Raw genomic sequence first — 25,642 nt, forward strand, 5'->3', positions numbered from 1 at the left:
GGGATTCGAATATCGTTGCATCGCTAGATTCGAATGCACCGGACGTCTTATCCTTTAGGCCACGACGACTTCTTTACAAGGCTCAAGTCCGTCCTCACGTAAAGTACTTGTTCCTGGGCCGGGGCTCCCGAATATCAGCTAATTCCATTTGACTCCGTATAGAAGAGGGTTGTTCGATAGTCGATAATTTCGTTCTCAGGGATTGTTTAGAGCAGTGGTTCCCAAACTTATTTTGTCTACTGCCCACTTTAAGAATAAATTCTTTTTTAGCGCATCCAATTTTTTCTACCTACTTAAAAATCACTATAGCGAGAGCTCAGTCGTGTCCAAGAGTCCTTCTAGATGAAATAAAAAATCGCCTCTCAAGCCTCTACAAAGCGCCCCCATTTTATTCTGGGTCTCTTACCAACCCCCAATAGGCCTGCAGCGCCCACTAGGGTCGTTATCGCCCACTTTGGGAAAGACTGGTTTAGAGCATCTGTGTCTACGGAGTGACCTCGGTTACCTTTGTGTTTCGGTACGATTTGTTTCGTACAGGATGGTCGTGATGATACCTTCATCTCCTTTTTACCACCGCACTTCTCGTAATTATCGCAAAGTAGAGTTCATCCATACTATCTGGAGCCGCGACGTTCATGTGCTATCCGGTTTTAGAATTAACTCTCATCCGCCGTGTTTCCCGAGCGCTATGACATGTCTTTCTTCAAACTAGGTTTGAGCAGAGTCCTAAGCAGGAGATAGCGGCTTAGTTGAGCTCCTGGCATTGTTGATGTCCATGAGCTACAGAGAATACTTACCATCGAGTGGACCGATAGATTATCTGCCTCCAAGTACAATACAAGCATCCGCATCTACTTTATATACAAAGTGAGCTAGTAGGGGTTTGCTCTCACTCGCGCAACGTTGGAGACCGCAGGAAAATTGGAAACGCCAGTTTCTTAAACGCATCACGCAATACATACATATATGTCGACAAAGATTAATATTATTTTTTATTCTACCGTATCAAAATACAGTGATTAAATTTAAGCGTACTTATAAATAAGCATAAATAAACAATTATTTGTATGTATGGATCTTTAAAAGTTTTCGCAGTTTATTTAAAATCACTGTCAGGAAACAAGCCCGTCTTACCGTAAGTATGAAATTCGGACAATGAATTAAATATTCGAAATAAAACATTAAAGTGTATTGTAGTAAGTAGGAAGTGTAAATATCTTTATTCTCTTTTAAAAAATTATAACTTTTGGTCAAATGACAATTCATTATTGTCAATTTCTTAATTGGCTCTTTCATTGCGCCCAGTGCACAAAACGCCATTTATTCAATAGTGTATCGAACTTTTTCGTTACAGTTCATTTTAGAAATGGAACGCACCACGATATATTTCCCGATGTTCTTTTTATTCTATTATGTATATGTCATCACAAGTCGAATGCACAAATCTTTCCTGAGACATGAGGCCAGGTCAATTAAATTGAAAACCTTTTGCCCATATACTAAAAAAAACAAAACGAGGGAACGCTCGACTTTTGTATACAAAAAATTACATTCAATAATCGAAAAAGGTTTTAAAAGCTTATGCTTTTAGCTTTATAGTTAAACTTTCTTGTTAATGTAAGCACCAACGGGCCGTAGTTATCCCTCACTATTTGGATACAATGTTATTAACTGTAGCTTAGCTAATGGCTGGCATACCATATCAACATTTTACTACGAGCCACGGTATGTGTAGCTGCTTCAATATTGCCCTTAATCATATCGTATCAGAACAACAAAGGCTTTGATTGTTGTTCCCACCACCGTTCACTCGTCCCACCACTAACGATGAAGTCAAATCCGAATGGAATAATGTCAAAAATCAAGTGTTTTTTTTTACCAAAAATTATTTACGGAATCACAAAACTTATATTGCTTGTTCTTGACAAAACCGAAGAAATTGTAGATATCGCATTCATTGCTGAATCTGGGAGGTTACTAATACTACAAAATTTTTGTTAGCCGACTAGTTTGGAAGTATACTTAAACAATGCTATTACGTTCAGCGAAATTTATATCGTCGCTGTCAAACCAAAATTCGCTATGTGCAAAAACTCTATTTTGAATTAACAAGTAAAAACATTTTCGTATAAAATTTAATATGAAAGTAAATTTTTAAGAACTATTATATCAAATCAAAGCTATAGATAAATATTAAAGCACAGTTTTTTTTATACCGTAGATAGTGCTGTGAACTATACGAAAAGGTCAAAAAGTAAAAATCTCAAAAGTGCACACAGCAGATTTTGATTTGACAATGACGATAAATGGATGTAGATGTTGAAACATACTCGTTATCTCAGTCTGTCCACTGACCACTGTTGAACACAAGACTCTCCAATCGATCTCCAGTGTGACCGTACCACTGCCACCTGTATTTTTTTTATTGCCCTTGTAGGCAGATGAGCATATGGCCCACCTGATGGTGAGTGGTTACCATCGCTCATGGACTTCAGCAATGCCAGGGGCAGAACCAAGCCGCTGCCTACCGACGCCTAACGTGACCCAGCCATTTTCATTAGATCTTCGTTCAATCTGGTAGCTGACCCTCCCACAATGCGCTTGCCTGTACGTGGTCTCGAGGATCTTTCTGCCCCGTCAGCTGTTAGATCTACGTGCTATGTGGCCTGCCCATTGCCAATTCAGCTTGTTAATCCTATGGGCTATGAGGAGTTTAGGTCTTCTATGGATCTCCTCATTTCAGATTCGGTCTCGTATAGAATTACGTAGTTATATAAAAAAAATGGCATGCTGGGCAAACGTATTGATATGTAAATAAAATTAAAAGGTTGCTGTTTATTGTACAACTCTTAAGACAATATTGCAGTTGCGAGTTCGCGCCTACTCCAAAGTTTTTCATTTGTGAAATGAATCAACATCCATCAATTTATTCAAGATAAGTATTTAAATTAATCACCTCAGTTACACTATCATAATCTTTAATTTCATAATAAAAAATTTCTATCTTGAATTTTAAAAGCACTTCTCTTACAGAGAAAATTAACGCATAGACCGCATGTTTAATATGTAAATTGAAAAAGGTGTCCGTCCGTCTGACAGAGTAAAATCTTTTTAATTTTCTCGTTTCACAATGAAACTCTATTAGAGTCTAACGTAGTTAAATCGGAAACAGGAGCAATATCAGACATGTAAAAAAGGGGGTGTGTGTATCACATTAGAATAAAAATTACAAAACTCCAAATGGAGCCCTCTTTATGAATTACGGACTTTATGAAGCCCTCATGAGCCAGTGGATATTAAATTTTTTTGTCCAGTTCATTTATTTTTAGGGGAAGTCGAGTCACTTAACTGGAACTGAATAAAATTTAAGCTTGAAAAGAAAACCTAGTTGTGGAGCTAGGCTATAAAAATGATTTAAGTTTAAATTAAATAAAGATTAAAGTCTTTTTATAGAAAGCATTGTATCCGTAACTATCTCAACTAATATTATAAAGCTGAAGAGTTTGTTTGAACGCGCTAATCTCAGGAACTACTAGGCCGATTTAAAAAATTCTTTCAGTTTTAGACAGCCCATTTATCGAGGAAGGTTATAGGCTATATAACATCACGCTAAGACCAATGCAGGCGGAGCACCAATAAAGAATGTTTCAATTAGCATTATTGTATCAAATAGCATTATTTGTAAACTATTCCACGCGGAAGAAGTCGCGAGCAAAAGCTAGTCATAATATAAGAAATATTGAATAAAAAATGTTTTTAATTAACTTTTAAGGCACACGAGCATACGGCCCAAGTGACAGGAGTGTTCACCGTCGCCCGTGGACATTGGCAATGTCAGAGGCACAGTCAAGCCACTTGCATATCGCATATTAAAAAATATATTAAATATAAATTTAAGCGTTTCTGTCATCAATATCAACACTGGCCCTAACAAGAGCCGTGCTTCCCAAAATCTACCACCGGATCGAAAACGCGACCCACTGAGAAGATCCGACGAGAAACTCAGTGGGCTGTGTCTGTGGGTTAATTCACTCGTCGAGCCTTTCGTCGCAAGCGGGTTCGACGAGGACGGTGATAGGTGCATGTGGTACCTAAGAGCACCATTAATGGATCGGGAGGATCCGTAATGACGTGTTTAGGGCGACGTCGACCGTTTACCATTCGGTCTACAGGATCGGGTATGTTCAGTCAGTACTTTATGCTGCTAGGTTTTTGTTTCATTCAATAATTCATCTATTTCTCAACTAAACTACGGATGTTTAAATTTATTAAGGTAAAATAATCGAAATATAAAGCTGTAGCGTACTAAAATAAGCTCCAGCTATTAGTGAAGTAAAGTTCAGAATCATTATTAGTTTCCGAGACTACTTCACTCCCGTACAGATTTTGCCGGCTTTTAAATTATCGATATAGCGAATTTATAATAGCGAGTCTATCTCTGACTTACGACCAGGAGAGAGGAAATAAGATTTTTCACGTAAACAAACGTTATCATTTGTTTATTTTTAGCGATTTTTATTAAGGAACTGACAAAAAAAAACATTTTGTTATTTGCGTTTAGACTGTCTAAAAAAAAAGGAAAAAAGAAAATTTTCAGTCATATTTCATTATTCATTTTCAACAATGTATAAATCATTATATTATAAATATTAATGTTTTTTATTTATTAAATAATTGGTTTAATTTAACATCTCTAGTTTTATATGGAAAGACAAAATGAAGATTTTCCACCGTGCGGTTATTATTGCTCAGTTGACAGACGATCCCAGTGTAATACTCAGAACAAATACGTACAAGATTATCGTGAAAATTCCGTTCGCGTAATTTTGATTTTTTTCTATTCTGTAGTGCAACAAATACCTAAGAAAAGTTTCTCGTGAAAACGTAAAATGTCTAACGAAAATAATACATGTGTTGAGACTGCTTGGTGCTGACCACTTCCCTTTGACAAATACGTATATTTACATAGGCACACTAGAACGCAAATTTGACGTATTACAAAAAAAAAACCCAAAACAAAAAATCTCGATCGTACGGCGTAGCCAACGAATTTCCAATTCAGACTGTATACAGATTTAATAAACACGTCGCTAACTCGTTTAATTGACTGCTACGTGGTTCAATGTACAGTGGACCCCGCCACCGCGATCGTAATATGTATATACCTAGTCAGGTCATAAATTCTGTCTTGAGTGACTCCAAATTGGGATGAGGCTTTGAGCACGCCTTTTCCTCCAAGTGCTGCCATATCTTGTAATCTAACGGATTCAAATCTGGACTGGAGGAGAGCCAGTCTTCGTGCCGGATGAAGTCGATTTCAGGCGCTGCCAGCCAGTCTTGTGTGCTCTTCGCTCTATGAGCTGGCGCCGAATCTTGTTGGAATACCCAGTGCCTGTTATTGAACATGGTATGAGAAACAGGTTCCACAAGGTTCATCAGGACTGTATTTTGATACACAACTGCATTCGTTTTTACACCTTTCTCACAAAAATGTACCTCTGTTAAGCCCCAATAAGAAACTCCCAACCATACCATGAGCGAGGATGGAAAATGACCTCGTTGGACACGCGGAATACGGTTGCTCGCTTCTTCACTACTGTGTGCGTACACCTTATCATTTTGTTTGTTGTAGCTCTCTTCTACGGTAAAAATTTTTTCATCCGAGAAAAGAATTTCCCGATATTTTTATCCCGCGTACCGCTTCAACAAAGCGCGGCATCTCTTCAGTCTCAGGTCCATTAGACGAGCATTCAAACGATGTCCTGTTTTTCTTCGATATGCCCGAAGCCCTAAGTCTTCATTTAACACCCTTTTCACCGTGGTTCTGCTTAACCCCATCTGAAGGGCCAACAGTTTCTGCTTACGTTTGGGATTTCTTTGAATTCGCGCCTTCACAGCTTTTATCACGGCTGGAGTCCTAACAGACCGAGGGCGACCACTTCTTGACCTGTCATCTACACTAGAGTCTTCATTGTATCGTTTGATGGTACGATAAACGAATCTTTTGTTTACATTCAAATTTTTCAGTATGTTAAAAATTTGAATTGGCGCGTAACCGCAACGATACAACGCAATAACTGCAACACGGTCTTCTTTAAGCGTCCACTCCATATTTAAAAATGAGTAAAATTCTATAAAGTATACATTTTTATTTTCATGAACAATTCGAAATTCGAAACAATAAACTTTTTTGTGGCCAGCATTCTAAAAGAAAAGTTTTTACTGTGTGACAATACTTATGACCTGACTAGGTATAATGACCGCGCTGTTTTCAGATGTAATATGTCACCAATATCGTATGACCTTTGTTGTACAGCATAAGTAGTATGCTCTCTAAGCCAAGTAATGTTGAACTCAAAAGTTTCGAAATTGGAATCTAGATGGCTAAGAAATTAACATCTGCGCTCGATTTAAAAAAAAATTCTTAACACTGAAAACGCAATTGAGTCCTCTGTGAGCTTGCCTGGTTTACTTATTCTGTTACCGGTCATCAGTTTTTCATTACATTTACGGAACCTCACAGCAGATCCTTATAACAAACATTTTGGGTACATACATTAAGTAATAAAAGTAAATGGAATAGATGAATTGTTTATAGTCCAAGCTTTTGTATTTTTTTGTAGTTTTTATGAGATTGGCACAACTGTTTTCCATTATTGAGCGGAGTTTGAGTTGCATCTGTTATTTTAGATTAAATTTTTTTTTTTTTTTTTTTTTTTTTTTTTTTTTTTTTTTTTTTTTTTTTTTTTTTTTTTTTTTTTTTTTTTTCCTACCTAAGCTGATAGCCCTAGCGGCTATTTCAGCGTAGCCTTAACTTTAGTAGGTGAGCTCACGGGGCTCAAACCTGACGATGTTGCTAACACGAACCCTAGCAAGAGTCGTGCTTCGCAGAATCTACCACCGGATCGGAAACGCGACCCACTGAGAAGATCCGGCGAGAAACTCAGTGGGCTGTGTCTGAGAGTTAATTTACTCGTCGAGCCCTTCGTCGCAAGCGACGGGTTCGACGAGAACGGTGACCGGTGCTTGAAGTACCTAAAAGCACCGTTAGTGGATCAGGAGGATCCGAGATGACGTGTTTAGGGCGACGTCGACTGCTTTCCATTCTGTCCGCAGGATCGGGAATGTAGTTACCGGCGGCCACGATGAGAGGGTTCTCGTGTCGTGCCGCTTTATCGAAGTGGCGCATGGACGCCGACTGAAGATACTTACTGATGGACTCTAAGTCCAGGTCGTCATGGAGGTCGACGTTCCTGACGAACCACGGGGCTCCGACGGCTATCCTGCAAAAACGGGATTGAATAATTTGAAAGGATTTTAAGTGTATGCGGGCCGCGTGAGCGAACACTACACTTGCATAGGTCATGACGGGGCGTATGCAAGTTTTGTAGAGTGTCACCTTATTTCTAAGGGACATTTTACTTCGCCTACATATCATCGGGTAGAGACGTCCTAGAATGAAGGCGGCACGGTCGCGTACCGTCTTGATGTGGGGGCGGAATGTCATCCTACTGTCGAGGGTGACGCCTAAATATTTGACCTTCGGGGCCCACGGTATGGGCTGGTCGAACATCGTGATTGGGCGAACGGCGGGGGCGGGGTTATTGACGCGCCTAGTCGGGAGAGGGATGCTCAGCGTGGTGTTCGGAGGGCGACCCCTTTTGAAGAGCACCGCTGTGCTTTTCGTGGGGTTGATGTCGATGCGCCACTTCCGGAACCACTGTCCCATGGTGGTAGCCGCGGTCTGAAGTCGTCGATGAAGCAACGCCTTCTTCCTACACGAGTAGTAGATGGCGGTGTCATCGGCGAAGAGCGCCAGATGGGTCTCCGGAGACCGGGGTATATCATTGATATACAAACTGAATAGTAACGGGGAGAGGGCGGAGCCTTGCGGGACTCCGGCTGTGACGTGTAGATTAAATACAGCGATGGTTTTATTTATATCATATTCAATGTGTATTGCGAATTTCATAATGGACAAAAATATCGAACAAAAAGTTTGTCTTAAATTTTCGGCAATCATCACCGCCAATAAAATTTTTTGTTTGGAAACACTGAAAATGTAACAGAAGTCTTACGGTGAATCGACTTTATAAAAACACGCGCTTATGAGTGGTAGGTACAAAGCATTCAAAAGTGTTCAAGATGTGATGGAAGTTTTTCTTCGCGCTGGTAAGCCATCAACGTCTGAAACTAAAGTTATCATCGCAATAATGAAGCAAATAGTGACCGAAAACCCTCATTCAATTTGTAGAAAGATAACCGCCGAACTTTCGCTGGAGACAAACTAAAACGAGTCAATTCCGACCTAATATTCATGAAACGCATTGTTACTGGTGACGAGACATGGCTTTACGAGTTTGACATCTAAACTTCGCTTCGGAGTGGCGCTTTCCAGCTGAACCAAAACTAAAAAAATCACGCCAAAGTCGATCAAAAGTCAAAATCATGTTAACTGTTTTAATATCGTGGGTGTTGAGAACTCGGAATTCTTGTCGGAAGGCCAAACGGTGAACATCATTATTAACAATAATAATCAAGTATAGTTTTTTGTGGAAAGCCATTTCTTGGGTTTTGTACCACGATAATCACGAGGACATCATTGTGAATGAATTTTTGACCAAAAACTCAATAAATATCATCGAGCAACCCTCATACTCACCTATACGGCTTCTTTCTTTTCCATAAACTCTAATTACCACTTCATGGCACCCTTTTCGTTCGGTAAAAGACAAAGGAGAGCTCGCGGCTGAACTGAACTCAATTCCCGAAAAAGCGTTTTGATGATTGAATTATTCGTTGGCATAAGTGTAGCGTTTCTGAAGGAGCATATTTTGAAGGTAATATGACAATATATATATTGCTTAGATTCGTCCAACATTAGCATATAACATTACTAACACTACTTTTATTAAAAATAATTAACGCGATATGAAATCGTAAAAATACCTACTTTTAATTATGTATGCCTAGGACTTGTGAAACTAAAGAAACGTTAATGCAATTTATACAGTATTCATCTTCTTCTTTTCTATTATAAGTAGTTCAACAGAGTTCACTCTCGTATCGGTTATTGTTTTATTTGATCCGTTCCTAACGTCGCACGACAAAGTACCTTTGACATACAATTATGTCGGCCATGTTGGCTGTGGCTTGACTGGGGAAGGCAAGCGTACCAAGTTGTGAATAGCTCATTTCACATAAAAATTATTATGTTGTTCTTTTGATTATGTTATTTTCGTATAAAATAAAATTTTAATATACACACAAAAGAGTTTCTAGTCAAATTGGTTTGGACAAAAAAAAACTTACTGTTGGATTAGACAGTTTATTCAATGCATGAACGGTGGTTCACGTATTAAATAATTACCAGAGCCCATAAAGACATCAAAAGGCCTTATGTCGTAACGTCACAAGCCGTCGTGGTCACAGTCTTAATCGCATTAGAGTATTGGCTACTCAAATCTTACCACCATTGCTTTGTGGAAGAAATGGACCAGGCTGTCCCCTGGCATTGTTCAAGTCCGTTAGTCAAAGTAAGTTGGGCCGTGTGTACGTTTGCGTACCTATTAATAAAATTAACCATCCCCTAGTCAAACTCAAAATGATGACTTTATCTATTAAATTAATATTGACTGCGGAGATAGCTCCCTTCCATTCACTACGACGACGCTTAATGGAAGATCTAAAAATATTTTGCACGTTAATTGAAATGTAATAAAAACACGGGCGCTTCACAAAGGTAAAATAAATAAAAACAAACATTCTATTGCATTAGAAAATGCCATTAACAAGAAACCTTGTACGTCCGAGGTTTCCTTTGAGAGGCAGAGAGCGCTTTGTGAGAAAACTATTTAGCTCCGATGCGCAATCGGTGGTGGAAACGCTGAACAAGCGAGGAAAACACATTCTTTCTGAATTTCAAAGAAACGAGTACTAATTGCTTTCATTTTAATAATTCTCACGTTTCATATTAGGACGTAATTTTTAAACTCTTATTTTCGTACATGAGTTGGATCAGATCCGGCCCTCCTGGTTTGTGTTAACTATAACCTTTATAATTAGGTCAAGTATTAGTTTAATTTTAATTAAAACTTTTTTATATGAAAAATAATATTATGAAATGAAATGATGAAACATGATATATGTGAACCATGGCATAAAATGAATTGAAATGAAAACGAAATGAAAGGAAATGAGATGATATGGGATGAAATATAATCTCAGTAAAATGGTGGTCATTTATTGAGACTTTTTCAGTGGACTTTTTGGAGGATCCCGAGAAGTCCACAGATACTAAATAGTTAATATCTAAGCCACCGTTATTACACATTTAAACCTGAAGAAACATCGACTTTTCGCATTAAAAGTGTACAATTTCCAAAATATTCGAAATTGAGTTAATATGCGGAATCATTTGGTAACACCAGTATTTTTTCATTAATACTGTCAAAAGAGCGTAGTTTAGTCTTAGTTTTTTTTTTAGTTTATCTATATTTTAACAAAATCAATACATAATTTTATCTTAGTTTAAAAGACAGATAGTGTAAATGGTAAAAAAAAATGTTGCAAAGATGATTAATATTCAAAATATCACATTATGCCTTTAAAACACTCTCCTGTAAAATTAGTACAGATTATACAGTTTTAATGCGAGAAGACATGTCCAAATCTCTACAGGTAGGTACTATGGATTTCTATCGCGTGCAAGAAAACATCAATGAGTATTTTTATCAATTATTTAGCAGTTAGCCCCTTATTCTTCTAATCAATAACACCGATCAAACAATACTAGGTAGTCATCCGTGACTAAGAAAACAGTAAAGAATACCATAATATGTCGGCAATTATAAACAATAAATTTCCGAATAAACTGAATTATTATTAAAATAGCTTTGTTTCGTTCGTGTTCCAATTACTCGTATTATAGATTTCCGAGATAGGTATTTACGAAGTGATCCCAGTGGGCAGGAGGGCTAAGTGCGAGCGAAGTACTGAGGCTATTGAGTTAGTGCCATTGCAAATTGACTCGATGCAGTGTTCCTGAAATTTCAGGCCTTTACATTCAACTAAAAGGTCTAGTGAAAATTCATTTATCCCCTTTTTGCAGGCACGCTTCTCTCGAATAGGGAATTAAAAATAAAATTTCCATTGCTTTTTTTTCTTTATTAGTGTTATAAGTAGTTTAAATTGAAAATTGTACATATTTTTTTGCAATTCCAAATAAAAACTTGGCGCGTCAATAACGATAAGGCCCACCTCGTGTCCTTTCAGTAAATATGTATTTTTTTAATGGCTTTATAGGTAGACGCTTGTACAGCCCCCCCCTATATAATATTATTTATATATGTATATATATTATATACAACTATACATATGAACGGTGTGCTAGTATAATCACAAACTGATTTACGGGAAACAACTGCGAAAACTCAAGCGTGAAATCCAATGACGTTTCACAAATCCACTTCATTCACTAAGCGGTCTCAATGGCTTAAATCCTGAACTAACAAGCCCTCGAGCCGACAGTACCAAATTCCGGAGCTATATTCTACTTTATAAGCTGCAGTGCATTTTAAACACTTAGTTTCTATAAATTAGTATTTTGGAAAGAATTGTGTGTTGGACATTTTATAATTACGTGATCATCTAGGACTTGTAAATTTAAATTTTCTTTGAGCCGCGCTAATTTATTATTAACACAATAATGCTCACGTAATTTATTCTGGGCATTTTATTTGAAAGAGATACGTAGAATACTTTTCTTAAGACATCAAAACTAACATAAGTCAAACAACAAGACAAGTGGTAAACATAATAATTCTTGCATTGGTCACAGCAACCACATTTAAAGCCTAAACAACTTGTTGCTATCAAACTTTCCGTGTTGTTTTTTTTCACCAAGCTAATTATTTCTCGGAAATCATCTTCGTGATTTGTATCGATCACATCAATTTATTAAAAATATACACTTTTATCTTTTCGCGGAAAAAATGTTTAAAAGGTCACATTGGAGGGCTGCGGAGCCCGGATAAAGCGCGCGGAGCGGTGTTCGTAGGTGTAGCAGCGGTCGTGCGACGCTTGCGCGAAAGCTCTTATCGATCGTGCCACGTGGAAGCGCCTCCGCACAGAGGAGGGTCACACCCGGGAACAACACGTGCCCAAAAGCGTTGGCGTTCTGACTACAAAATTATCTCCCACCATTTTTATTCCTTGTATTCACTTTACTCTATTTCACATTTAAGTGATGCTTTATATTTCCGCATAAGTTGGCATCTCCGTAAAACTTGAAGCAGTGTGCTGTACAGCTGCTATTTTAATATGATTGAAACTTCGCCCTAATGCTTTAATCACTTTGCAACATACTAAGATCAAATGTTACATGGGTTGAGAGCTCTCGTGCCCCCAAGTAAGCTAATGGCTGCAGCACCCTAATGTTATATTTCTAAGCCGTTATGTTAATCTTTTATCCTGATCTATATTTTAACTTCCATTATTTGAATGCCTCAAATACGCAAACATTAATGCTGTAAATTATTTTCCTTTCAATAGAAGTGTAATTAGTTCATACAGTTCATTTCCTTAGTGCATCTAAAATAAACGCCGCTCCCTATTCTAGAGATTGGAATGAATTGGCACTTGTGACAAGTTCGTCGATCACACACCTAGATAAGGGATGTAAATCCTCTCATGAACCCCTGCGTTGTACCGACACAAGAGCGCACCGGTTGACGTGCCGATTCGACGAGGGCATAACTCGTTATTTTAGTTCGAAAGCTGTCCCCGCCACATTGACGTCTCAAACGCATGTAACTGCCGCACCGACCCTCCACTGTTAAGCCATATAATTTTTGTAGTGAGTACATTATTTGCCTTTGTAATTGGAGTGCTTTTAATCTTCCCTGCATTTTATTTATTTCGAGATAAATAAGGGCAATCAAGTTCTTTTAGAATTTATGTAACGTGAATAAGCTTTGAATACGAAACATATCAGTGATTTCTTGATGGTTCGCGAGCTCACAAAGAAATAAAAAATTGTATAAAGCACCGTGTCAGTCAAACAGCCTTCGTAATTTTGTAATTTGTTTGTTCGTCTTATTGCTAAAACTTGTTGTTGTTGGAATATCCAATGAAAGCTTCGAAGCATACCTAGTACTGTCAAACTATATCCAGACGACGCGTATCGATACAAAAACAAAAAAATATATATTGCTTTTTTTTTTTTCAAACAATAACCGACGTCATTATTATCAGAACTAAGTTATCATTAACTACACGAGGCGTTTCTCGCAAACATAATAGTTGTTTTACGGCTGGGCACGGAAATGTTTCTAGGCATCAATGACCACGACCGCTATAAAGTATACGATCCGTCAGAAACAAAGTGAAAATAATAAACGTGACGTTAATCAACAACGCAATTGGTTTTTAATAATGGTAATTAGAGTTCGCGACAAATGTAGAATTCACACATAAAAAAAAATTGACATTGAAAAAACATCCAATTAGGAGTAGGTATGTACAGGTGCAGGTTGTGTTATGCATATTAGCAAACTAACATATCAACAAATGTTTTTCTTCTCATCTTGACTAGAGAAAGAAGAGAAGAATGTAATTTATTAAAATAATCTAAATCTTGATGTGTGGCATTATGGTCGAATTTCGATCACTGAGCCAAGACTAGCTGTTGATACTACGGACTTTAAAAATAAATTTATGAACAAAAAGGTCCATGTTAATACCAAATCTTTTATTATCAAGTTTAATAAATTTTAATCTGTCTTGAAAAACACCCAATTATTTGGTGTGTTGTCTTTTATGGAATTGCTCTTGTGGGGTTTGTAATCAAGTAGCGACATCTCTCGGTAATCAATGGAAATGGCAAATAGTACTAAGCACATTTTCTAGTTTTCGGAAAGCCGCTATCAAAATATGCTAGATACAACTTGCGTCACGTGAGGGCCACAAACCTGCCGCGCGAACTAATATTAATAGTGGTACATTTCGTGCAGCTCAAAGAAGCTAAAGTAAATAGTTTTTATCCCATCAGCAATCTCACAACCACTTTCTCAGTTTTCAGGAGCGGCCTCAATATACCTCTGTGTATATTATTATTATGTATGTATGTCCAAAAATTATTTATTATACATAGATAAATATTATCAATAAATGCAGCCTTTTATGAGTGTTTTTTTGGATTTTGGAGTTTCACTTTAAAACTTTCGTCGTACATACATGTACATCAACAGTTACAACTTTAAATAGAAAATTTACCTTTGGATATTACCCATCGCGAATGTCGAGATTAAGATCTTTCATTTAAATTTCACGTGGATACCAGAAGTTACAGTTGCCGACAAATCGTTGTCGATAACTTCGTTACGATATTTTTGTGTCGCGTCGGTTAGTAAACAGACGGTATTTCTGAAGTCTTTTCAAATATTTCGGTGCTCGTTATAATACGACAAATATCGTTTGTGCCGACGTCAAAGGAGAAACGCTATTATACACCTACGTATTGACATGCCACGTGACAGTCATTAGCATTAATATTGCTAAGCGACGCAAAAATACGTAGGTACGCATTATAAAATGAAGCCGCATTTTTTTTAAGCCGAACTTAATGCATACCACAGATCATAGAAACAAGGAGATTAGCTTTGTACAAAAAATTATTCGTGTTCAGATGTCTCCGCGTTTCTCCCACTTACTTCACTCACACAAAACCAAAAATTGTAAGAACGGCACACGAGCTCATATTTCTCCCGCACACGAAGAAACTTACAGCAACACCAATAAACTCATTAATAGAACACATGCAAAAAGAGGGCGGCGCATTTACCTGTAGCTACGGACTCTGAATAAACACACATGTGCAAGTTATGCAACTAGTGATGTTAAGTGATAATCATAGAAAAGTATCGATTAAAATTCAGTTAACTATATTATCTGCTCTCTCTCCTAAAATTTTATTGACTATAATACTTATAATAATAATAATAAATTGACTTGAATACTATACCGGAGTTTCCCTCGACCGTAGGTACTCTATACAAGCGAAGTTTTATCATAATTGGAATATTAACTAATTATATTAACTACCAAGAAACAGTTAGGATATCAACTTCTCGAATCAAGAGAAACACAAGTAAAACTGCAAGAATTTTATTGTTAAGGATTTTATTGACCAGTAAAATGTAAATATTTATTTAAAACTTGCCGCTTAGACAGTTTAGGTATAGCGTTCTTAGTTAAGTAGTGTAATCTTATGTTTACATATTTTTCCATTACGGCTTTTATAAGAATTATTAAATGGTTATTCATTGGCGATTGATTAAATTGGTGAAAATTAATTTTTTCAAAAAGATTCATACCTAAAAAATGCGATAAAGATTTTGACATGAGCTCTTGTCTAATATTTTTTGATAAAATTTTCGTGGTATTAGATGAAAGAATATATGTTTTTATTATTACTTCCATCCGTTTACATATGGTTATTACGTCACTAGATGGAAATATAAGGCCGCCTTTATCCTTCAATTTTATTAACTTGAGGTGCTTGTCATTAATTGTATCTGCAATCAAACCGCTACAGCATGTATCACACTTCAGCAATTTTAGCAAACGATGAACTATAAATCCAGCTATGTATGACACTACCTGGCTACTAAATTCTGTGACATCTTGTACAAGTATACTGATTTCCTCATCAAATACGGCTTGTTCATATAATAAACTCATCTCGTCTTCGTCATTACCTTCGTGTAACTTACATGGTTCGATTGTCAGATTTATATTTTGGACAGCTGAAGAGCACGACAAAAAAGAAACCTCCTCAAGAGCTATACAGTTTCCCTGGTCTACATCTCTAAGCTCCGACTTTACCAAGAGCTTTTTATATATTGCTTGAAACTGTCGCGCCGTTGGGTTGGTGCTGCATCCACCATGTGACCGTATATGTCCAAACATAAGCTCTAAATGATCTTGGCTGATTTTGTAAGCCGGAATGTACTTAAGTTTTTGGTCCTTTTCAATTAGTTGTATATACAAGGCCTTGAGGCTTTCTATGCACACTAATAAACCAATAAAACCGGTTTTTCTGGGTGTAATGATAGCTTTTGTACCATCTGAAAGCTTTATAGATGTTAGACACCGTTTCGCCTTTTCTAAAGTTTCAAATACCTTGTCTTTGTTGCCTGGGCAAACTGGTTTTTTATAATGGAGTTGGGCCATATGCCTTGAATTTAACACATCGAACAAGTTGTTGATAGTTTTTAGATATTCCACAGTGCCTTCTACATCATCAAAACCAGCGATTTGAAGTTCACAACAAAAATTCAGGGCATCTGCAACACTGTTGCTAAATAATTGCGAAGCTAAGCGAACTTTCATTTTTTGGTTCTTGAAAAAGATATGACTTTTTCGTAATTTATTTGCTAAGTGCAGTTTTTCTTTATCCTGAATGTCATACAGATTTTTTAGATGACTCCATTTTATACACCTATTTGAAGCATCCATGAAACATCCATATGATTCAAAAGCATTTCTCAATAGCTTCAGCATGTGGCATGGATCGAGAAAAATATGTACAGGTTGACGAGTAACGGGGTGCTCAAAATATGATTTTAAGTTTTCAACTTCAAAAGAACATCCGAGTTTCTTAGCCATGGTGATATTGGCTGGACAGCCGTCAAAAGTCATCGAGGTAACTTGAATACCTGTATCTTCTAATAATTCCAAACATTGTCTGACAAGATTAGACCGTTGTTCTCCTGTGACACCGTCAATGAGAAAATACCCGACTGGTATTTTCCAAGCCCCATTAATTGCGGTAACTAAAAATACAAGAACTTCTTTGGCTTCGGGTAAACAATCCCCTTGTTCTGCAGAATTAGAAATATCAACATACCCGTGCATTTGTTTTCCATCCCACTCTACATGCTGTCTGATTGCCATTTCATCTAAAACTAAATTACACAACAATTTGTGTTTAGTGCAGGCAGTTTTAAGTTTTATCGCTTTTAATGATTCTTGCGTGAATCCAGGCTGAGCATCGATAGATTGGTACCACTTTTTTATGGTTCGAATATGAGGCAAAGCTGTTTGGAATTTTTTTCTTACATACGCGTACGCCTTTGGCGAATAAAAGTGAAGAGTAGTGGCAAAAATTCTTAAAGCAGGCGGATATTTCTGGTTAGTACTTTGACCCGATGAAACATTTCTTTCATAACGCTGGATAAGGTCGGTTACTCCAATGTTTTCTAATTGCGTAACGTGATCAGCACTAATGAAGTTTTTTTCATTAAGGTTTTTCAAAATGTCCTTTAAATTAGCAATTTTTTTCTGATAACGGCTGGTTTTCTTTTGAAGCCTTCTGATTTGCATTTTTTGTGTTTTTATGAAACTGTCTTGTACCAAAATCAATTGGCGTAATTTACGCTTTCTAGGTGTTTCGATGAGATCATTTTTTTCCAGATTTTCTTGTTCCAAAATGCTATTTTGTCGAGCATTAAAGTTTGTATCGATACCATATATTGTAGACGTTGGAGCAGTATTTTCCGAATTATCGTTTTTTTCACAAGTGAGATTTTGTGATTCGGTTCCGGTTGGAAGTTTTAAAGCAACCGTCTGTAATTAAGAAAACATTCCGCATTTATATAATTTCTCATATAAAAAACTTACTTTGTTTTATATTTATATTAAAAAAAAGAAACAAGTTTTTGATGTTGTAAAATAGTTTAACTTACCAAATTAGGATCCTTTTTATCCAATTCAGAATAAAAGCACACTTTGGATGTGGAAGGTTCCATATAATTCATCAATACCATACGCAACTTCAATGTTGGGACCGACCATTCGAAGAGCCGACGAACTTTCTTCAATGGTTGAAAGCACTTTGGCTCAAAGTGGGACGAGCATATGGTGTGATTTTTTGTTGGGAACCAGCTTGGACCCCTTCCTGTCGCATTTATCCACATTTCTTTTATCTTTGGATCTTTCGGATAGCTAAAGTTTTAAAATAAAAGCATGGTATAAATGATGATCATTATATGAATGATGCATGAATACCACAATATATTAAAAACCAACACATTATCTACACTTATTTTACGTTTTATCAGTTATTTAATGCTCAGTTTCTGAAGTTACTATTTACCTATATTGCCATTAGCTATTGATTCAATAAAAGTTAGGTGAAGTAATCAAGAAATAGAAACAAATTGGGTTTTTAAATAATTAATTGTATCTTAAATAATCATTCGTACTAAATAGGATCGTATAAAATATCGACAATACAGACAATACAATAACAGACAACCCTAACACACAAAAGCCGACAGCGGCCGCTTCACGAAACTATCGTGTGAGTGAGAGTATCAGTAAAAAAATTATCCATTGCGCTATTAGAGCAGCCGATTCATCGATTCATTTGTACTAAGCAAGCAATGGTTTTAGTTCCTAATGAAAAGGGATCTATCATCGCTTTTCTAAATTTTTTAATGAATTCTGTAATTTCAATATGATAAACTATAATATTGTAGTACTTACGTGTGAAATGAGATGCTATCTTTCTTGTAATTCACAATACAGCTGTTATTTTTGCAAACAATCACTGAACAACGCGGCATTTTGTTAAAAATCGTAAGCAATGAAGACGTCGCAAGTTGACATTCGACTAATGACCGAAACTGGCATCAAGCCGCTTTGAGGCCAGATGCGTTCGCAAGCGCCACGCCTCCTTGCCATATCTCCTGTGTTTCTATGATCTGTGATGCATACCCAGCAAGATATGTAAATTAATCTAGGCCACGAATGCATTGTTAGAACTTCTGTAATCAATAACCGATTATTGACCCGAGAAATGACAGAACTGTCGATTTTTGTAAAATTTAATTCAGCTTTGGAAGTTTTTATTCTTTATTGTACACAGAGAGAATATAAAAGTCTTTCAAAACATAAATCATCATTTCCTTGTAAAATTCAGATTCAAAGGAAGACTCTTCAAGTGCACACGTTCGAATCTCCAACTATTCTAGAGGTCGAGGTGCAGTTACGAACGCACAAATCAGCTCTTGAACTCTGCATTCAATTCGAAGCAATTCGAACGATATTAAACAAGAATGTTTCATATGAAATGTTGGATCATGACCACACTTTAATCATTGCTAACCATAACTGTGTATATCATATAACTGTGTATGTTATATAAAAATTAATATTCTTTTAAATACTTGAATACATTTGTCAGAACAATTAATTCACTTCAGCTCTATTGTAACAACTTTTATTGTATTAGATTTGTCGATGAGCTCACGACCCGTTGGATGCAAAGTGTTTGCTGCCACCATGGAAATCTCAATATTGTTAATTTTTCATTTTTTTCCTAACTATTTGCCGGTAGCCTAAGACGCTATTTCAGCTACGCCCTGACGTACTCTGACGGTGAACTCACGCGCTCAACTTGAGACAATTTGCTATCCCTAGCGTGAACAGTGCTTCGCAGAATCTACCACCGGATCGGAATCGCGACCCACTGGGAAGAGCCGGCGAGAAAGTCAGTGGGCTGTGTCTATGGGCTAGTTCGCTCCTCGACGAGGACGGTGATCGGTGCTTGAGAGGTCTAAAAGCACTGAAAGTCAATCCAGAGGATCCGACAAGACATGTTTCGGGTGACGGCAGCTTTGCGTTAACCCGTCGAGGTCGGATAAATAACCAGCGGCGACCACGATCAGATGATTTTCGTGTCGCGCCGCTTTGTCGAAGTAGCGTTCTAACGCTTACTTACGTATCGGTTCTAAATTTAGATCGTCGTGAAGTTCAGCATTCCTCACGCAACACAGTGCTCCGAGGGTTATCCTGCAGAGACGGGATTATATGACCTGGAGAGAGTTTATGTACATGCGGGCCGCGTGAACGCACTTGCATAGGTCATGACGGAACGCATGCAAGATTTGTTGTTTCACCTTGTTACGAAGGGACGATTTACTTCTCTTGCAGATCATGGGATAGAAGTGACCAAGTAGGGACGCGGCCTGGTCCACATACTGACTTAATGAGGGATACGACGTCATCCCTCTGTCGAGGGTGACGCCTCGGTACTTAGTCTTCGAAGCACACGGTATGGGCTAGCCAAAGATTTAATAGCGGGAATGGAGTAACCGCGCCTGACTCGTGACGAGATACTAGCAGTAGTGTCAGGAGAGTGACCCCTTTTGAAGTGCACAACTGTGCTTTTCGTGGGGTTGATGTCGATAACTACTTCCTGAACCACTGTCCTAAATTGGTGGCCGCGACTTGGAGATTACAATGCACGAACGACATCTTCCTACACGAATCGTAAATGACTGTATTATCCGCGAAAAGGGCTAACTTTGTCGCCAGCAACCGGGGTATAGCGTTCATAAATACGCTAAAAAGTAGCGGGGAGTGAGCGGATCCTTGTGGAACTCTGGCTGATACCCCTTTTTATAAAAATTGCGCGGACGAAAGAGTATGAAATTTTCCACACTTATAGAGATTATAGAGAAGCAGTGCATAATGCTAATATTTTTTTAAAATAATGCGTAAAAGATACATTATATCAATAAAGAAAACGTTACACACACACTACCATGTATTTGACACACGCATATTATTTATTTCTTTTCAAACTTTTGTTCTTGACGTCTGTGGTCAAATTGAGAATAGATTAAATATTGTTTGTCTTTATTAATATTTTTCTATAGTGCAGTCTTGGCGAAATTTGTGATTATAAGAGTATAATAGTCTTTGAAATTAGAATCATAATAGTGTACAAACTTACAATTTAAATTAATTATAGTCGAATTTCGACTACTGCGGGACTAGTTAAAAATTAATCTATTATAATGTAAAAAAAACTAAACTATATAATGTAGCATTTTTATATCTCCGCGAAACAAATACTAATTTGTGTACATGAAATGTAACATTTTTTATTCACAGAAAATCCAACACTCAAGTTACGTTTTAATAAGGCTGTAAAGCTTCTAGTTTTTTTCTTTTAATAGGATAGACCGATGAGGTATTAAGCTGTGCAAAAACAATCCTGATATATTGTAAGTACATACAAATACAAGATAAAGTTTCCCAGGGCTTAATATTTCTAAGTTAGCTAGTCATTTAATAGATCACATGTTTGAATTCACAAAAATGACAAGTTTTTTCGAAGTACCAGTGCAAAATAACGTTACAAAAATACGTTAGCTTCGTTCAAACTTCAAACCCCTTTGGTTTAACGTGTGGTGTCACGGTTGGATGACCTACACAGCCCGCATGCATAATTTCATCTCAGCCTATTAAACAGGAACCATAACTTTGGATAAGTATTTATAGAACAGGAACAATGGGGTATTAGGCCTTCGACTCAACGCTAAGGTTTCTATCTTTGATCAAAATCGTATGACTTACATATTTTTCGGCTAAAAGGATCGGTATCCTCGAAACGCTTTAGATTTCGTAATGCCATAACATAAGATTTAAACATGATATTTAATTATATCGACCGCTTACAAATAAACTGCTTAGTTGAGTATTCATAGAAAAACTGCGTATGGCTGCAGAAAATTCCTTTTGTTAATTCTTCAATTGAAATAAAGTGTGGATTTCATTATTTGACAACGATTGCCAAATGAGCAGATAGTAGTTGATGATGAGATAGAAAAATGGATTAAAATTTAAAAATGTACATACATACCTTCGTCCATTATTCGTGTGGCTATGGCAATTTCCATCGACGTACTTCGTTCAGGAGCTAACAACGTGACACAATAAACACATATTACACAACCAAGTTCAGGTCACTTACCTCCATCCTCCTGATGGCGAGCCGTTGCTGCCTTCGTTGAGCTGGGCGGCACTCGATCTCTCAAGGTTGGGTACATTAACCCTAAAAACAATAAGCCATGTTTCATGCAAAGCAACCAGATCAATACTGTCTTGACCAAATTATTTCGCAAATTATACTATTATTTTCGATAATACATCGTTCGAAAATTGAAGTCTTTAAAGGGAAAAAATGTTTTGCTACCAACGATATATTAAGAGGGTGTTAAACCGATTTTCACAGAAGAATTATATTTTCTATGGAGTTTTTTTGTCTATTTAATATTAAAAATATGTCTTCTGTCAAGTTTAACTTCAACATATTTGATTTAATCAATTTGTGAGTTATGCTATTGTTTCATATGACAATGCACCGTTAAATCCAATATCCGGTAAACACAAGTCCCGTTAGAAGAGCAGCAATTACTTGTGACGCCTGCTTACATTACACCATTTAACAACGTCCATCGACTGAATATGTATGAATGCTGGCGCCCAGCTTACACACGGTTCTTAGTAATAGGTACTTACATTTTCTTGTTTGCCACTGAAGGTTCAACGATCAATGGGAGCCCGCAAAATGAGTACCCTGCAACATTAATGGATTACTGTAAACATCTTTTGTTTTTTGCAAAATGTAAACGCTAGTTGAATGAGAAATTCTTAGCGCCATGCTTCCCTAATCTGTAAATATTTTAGGTACATATCACAGAAAACATTTTCATGTCCTTAGGGTGGGACGTTTAACCACGATCCCAATTTCAGCATTATTCCAATTATTTTTCGATTGAATTGAAAAACCGGCGATGCTAATTATGAACAGTATACTCAGAGGAAAAGCGGACATTAAATTGAAAAACTTATATTAGAATACATTAATGTTAAGCAATTATCTATACTAATATATAAATCTGCAGTGGTTTTTACGGATGTTCCGTTATAACTACTGAAACATGCATCCGATTAATTTGAAACTTGGTATCTATGTAGAAAATACATGTACTTAATGGATAGGCCAATATTTATATGAGTGTTGGACTCCCTACACCAGTTGCGGGGGCCTTAATGATGAGAATCTTTGTGGGGGTGATAAATAATAATTTAAACTTAAATGCCCAGCGAAGCGGACGGGTACAGCTAGTTTTTATATAATTGAAAAGAAGATTCTCGTAGATAATTAATAATTATACACGAACATACATTCATTTACACATTGATGAGCTTTAAATAGTTATGTCACCATGATTTGAGAATAACAAACTAGTCGAAGTACTTACCGTGTAGTTTATCGATGGCTCGATCGGCTGCAGATTGGTCAGGGAAATCCACGAATGCGTAGCCACCTCGTTTCACCGAAATTTCAGCAACAGTCAAATTTTGTTCAGCAAACAATTGTCGTACAGCTGCCTCGTCAACTTCATACGGCAAATTACCGATGTATAATTTGTTCATCGCTGAAACAGTTTTCAGTGGCTCACTCATTTTCAAAAGTAGTTTTCCCTGGAGATTGTAATTCAGATGAGATACGACGAAACCCTTTGTCTAGGGTCGAAAGTTCTTTTGTCTTAAATGTCACTCAATTTGCAAATTTAGAATTTCATTTTCGTTTTTAAATTGTAAATTATACCTTTGTGACAGTTCAAAAAAAGTATGAATTAGGACTTGATAATGAAAGTAGCGACATCAAATGTGTGAAAATGTGTTTTCGTTTCTAATTGAACAACATGAATTGTTCGCAAATAGGATGTGTATGTTATCAGAAGTAATTTAAAAAATCCACTTAGTAATATAATTACCTGTATCTTATTTCTTTCGTAGCAGGTGGAACTAAGAAAATTTTAGGTGTCAAGTTTTACAAGGCTCGCACAGTAAAATCTTGTTAAATAATCTTGTACATCACATAAGACCAACATTTTACAAATTGCGGGTATTCTTTAATATTCGTTACATGTGTTTGTATAATTGTATTAGTTATGCAAGTCACTGGCGAATGCATAATCTTAAAGCCAAACGGCGTAACTGTAGGACGAAATTACGAGTACCTCATCACACACATTTAAAATATCTAAGTATTCAGATACTAATATGTTTTTTTTTGCTTTTTAGATATGTTTCTCTCTTTCTGACGTGCGTCTAATATTATTCATGCGCCTTTTAGATTGACGGACGAGGACACTGCCCACCAGGCGTGAAGTGGTTCTGTAGACATCACAACATGAATGTAGCTTAGATATGAGATCAAAATCTCAATAATACTTGAAGAATGATTTTTTTTTTCACTTGCAAGCGGACTATGTTGCACTTCGTATTATGTTACGGTTACAGTAGCCCGTAAACATCCCAGTGTAAATGGAGTTGTCGATCCCGCCTTGTAGCATGAGAATGGATTTTCAATTATATTGGATGGCCGCTATTCTACCTGATCCTTTAATGAATAGACCATACCGAGCCTAGTAGTCCAACTAGAGCCTATCAGTCCAATGAAAGATCAATACTATGGAAGTAATACGATCGGCTTGAAGAATCATTCATCATTCAAGAATGATTGTGATACTTGCATTAACTTTGAGCTAAATCAAACTATTAACATATTTTGTGACACACTTATTTAGTGTCGTAACTATTATTGGAAGAACGTTAAACGTCTGCCAAGAATGAGGTTGGATAAATATTTATTGGCATGCAAATTTCATTCTGTAATATTTCGAAACTATTACTTGCTTGTAAAGCACCCAGTGATTTATCGTTTGAATGTTATTATGTTCCCTTGCCACCACCGGATCCGCATTGATTGCTCTCCCTTGTGAATTTTCGGACTTATTTGCATGAAAATATTTGTGAATTAGAAACGCATTGTTGCTATTTGAGGGGTCCGTCAGCACTTGGCTGCTCATTCGTTCTTTCAAATCATGCACACGAGATCGACTGTAGGTACGTAGGTAGCTACAGTCGGCTCATTATTGGGGGATTATTCAGCCAAGCCTACCGAGCGATAAGTACCTAAGTAAACCGTGAATCAAAAGAAGCATCACTTATAAAAGTATCAAACAGCTGTCGGTTTACTCGCAATATGACAATTATTAAAACTTCGAGTCAACTGTATAAATGTAAAATTTATTCAATTTTTATAGCCTACGGAGGCACCTCGGTAGGTAGTCTGGGAATTGGTAGCTAGGTACTCCTACCAACGGCCTTGTCAATCCTAGGTATGTTTCAACAAATACATGGTAATTGAGTTGTTGACGTTCTAGCTCAATAAAATCTTGTTATTGGACAATAATGAGAGAAGTGAACATTACAGCTTACCTGATGGTAAGTCGTTACCGTTGCCTATGAAAGACCGCGATGTCAGTCGCAGAGACGAGCAGTTCTTCAAATCACTGAGGTCGTTATTAAGGACAACGCGGAACTTAATGGTACGAGATGAAATGGTTCTCTGGAAAGGTAACGTGGGCGAGAGGAATTGATTCAGGTCATTAAATGGATGAAATCTAGTACTATAGTGACGATACAAAACTACTGGGACCTAAGTATGTCGCATAAGAATTGTGGAAACACTCGGAACGGGCTTTTTCAAATTTGCAAAAACGTTATTCCGTACGGTTCGTATTTGGGAGCTCCGGCTTAGAGATGTGCTTTATCTCAGATCGTGGACGAAACATATAAAGCGTAGATATTAATTGACGGCGAAACTGTAACTCCATCTACTGGATCGAATCCAATATAGTTTGTAATTAAAAACAAGTTTGATACAAATATAGTGCTTTGAAAGGTTTATTAAATGAGTTTAATAAAAAAA

General features: G+C 37.0%; 1 protein-coding gene across 6 annotated transcripts in view; it reads right to left on the minus strand.

The window, feature by feature from the left end:
- Positions 1-23,913, minus strand: part of LOC101745047 (insulin-like growth factor 2 mRNA-binding protein 1) — an 82,811-nt gene extending 58,898 nt beyond the window's left edge. For 3 of the 6 annotated variants that reach the window (XR_002431077.3, XM_004929848.5, XM_021350376.3), the window contains exons 1-3: positions 23,121-23,410; positions 22,375-22,432; positions 21,827-21,907 (exon numbers count right to left, since the gene is read on the minus strand). Coding sequence is in view for 5 of the 6 variants with exons in the window: in XM_004929848.5 (XP_004929905.3) it covers positions 21,827-21,907; positions 22,375-22,432; positions 23,121-23,325 (344 nt within the window). In the remaining variant the exon portion in view is untranslated. Of the gene's footprint in view, positions 1-15,163; positions 17,629-17,747; positions 18,007-18,549; positions 18,767-21,826; positions 21,908-22,374; positions 22,433-23,120; positions 23,411-23,639 lie in introns of those variants that run through there. The other 3 variants (XM_038013444.2, XM_038013438.2, XM_038013462.2) reach the window with 3 other exon arrangements.
- Positions 23,914-25,642: the final 1,729 nt, after the last annotated feature.

Source organism: Bombyx mori, chromosome 1 (genome assembly GCF_030269925.1).
Source record: "Bombyx mori chromosome 1, ASM3026992v2".
Classification (NCBI taxonomy): Eukaryota; Metazoa; Arthropoda; class Insecta; order Lepidoptera; family Bombycidae; genus Bombyx; species Bombyx mori.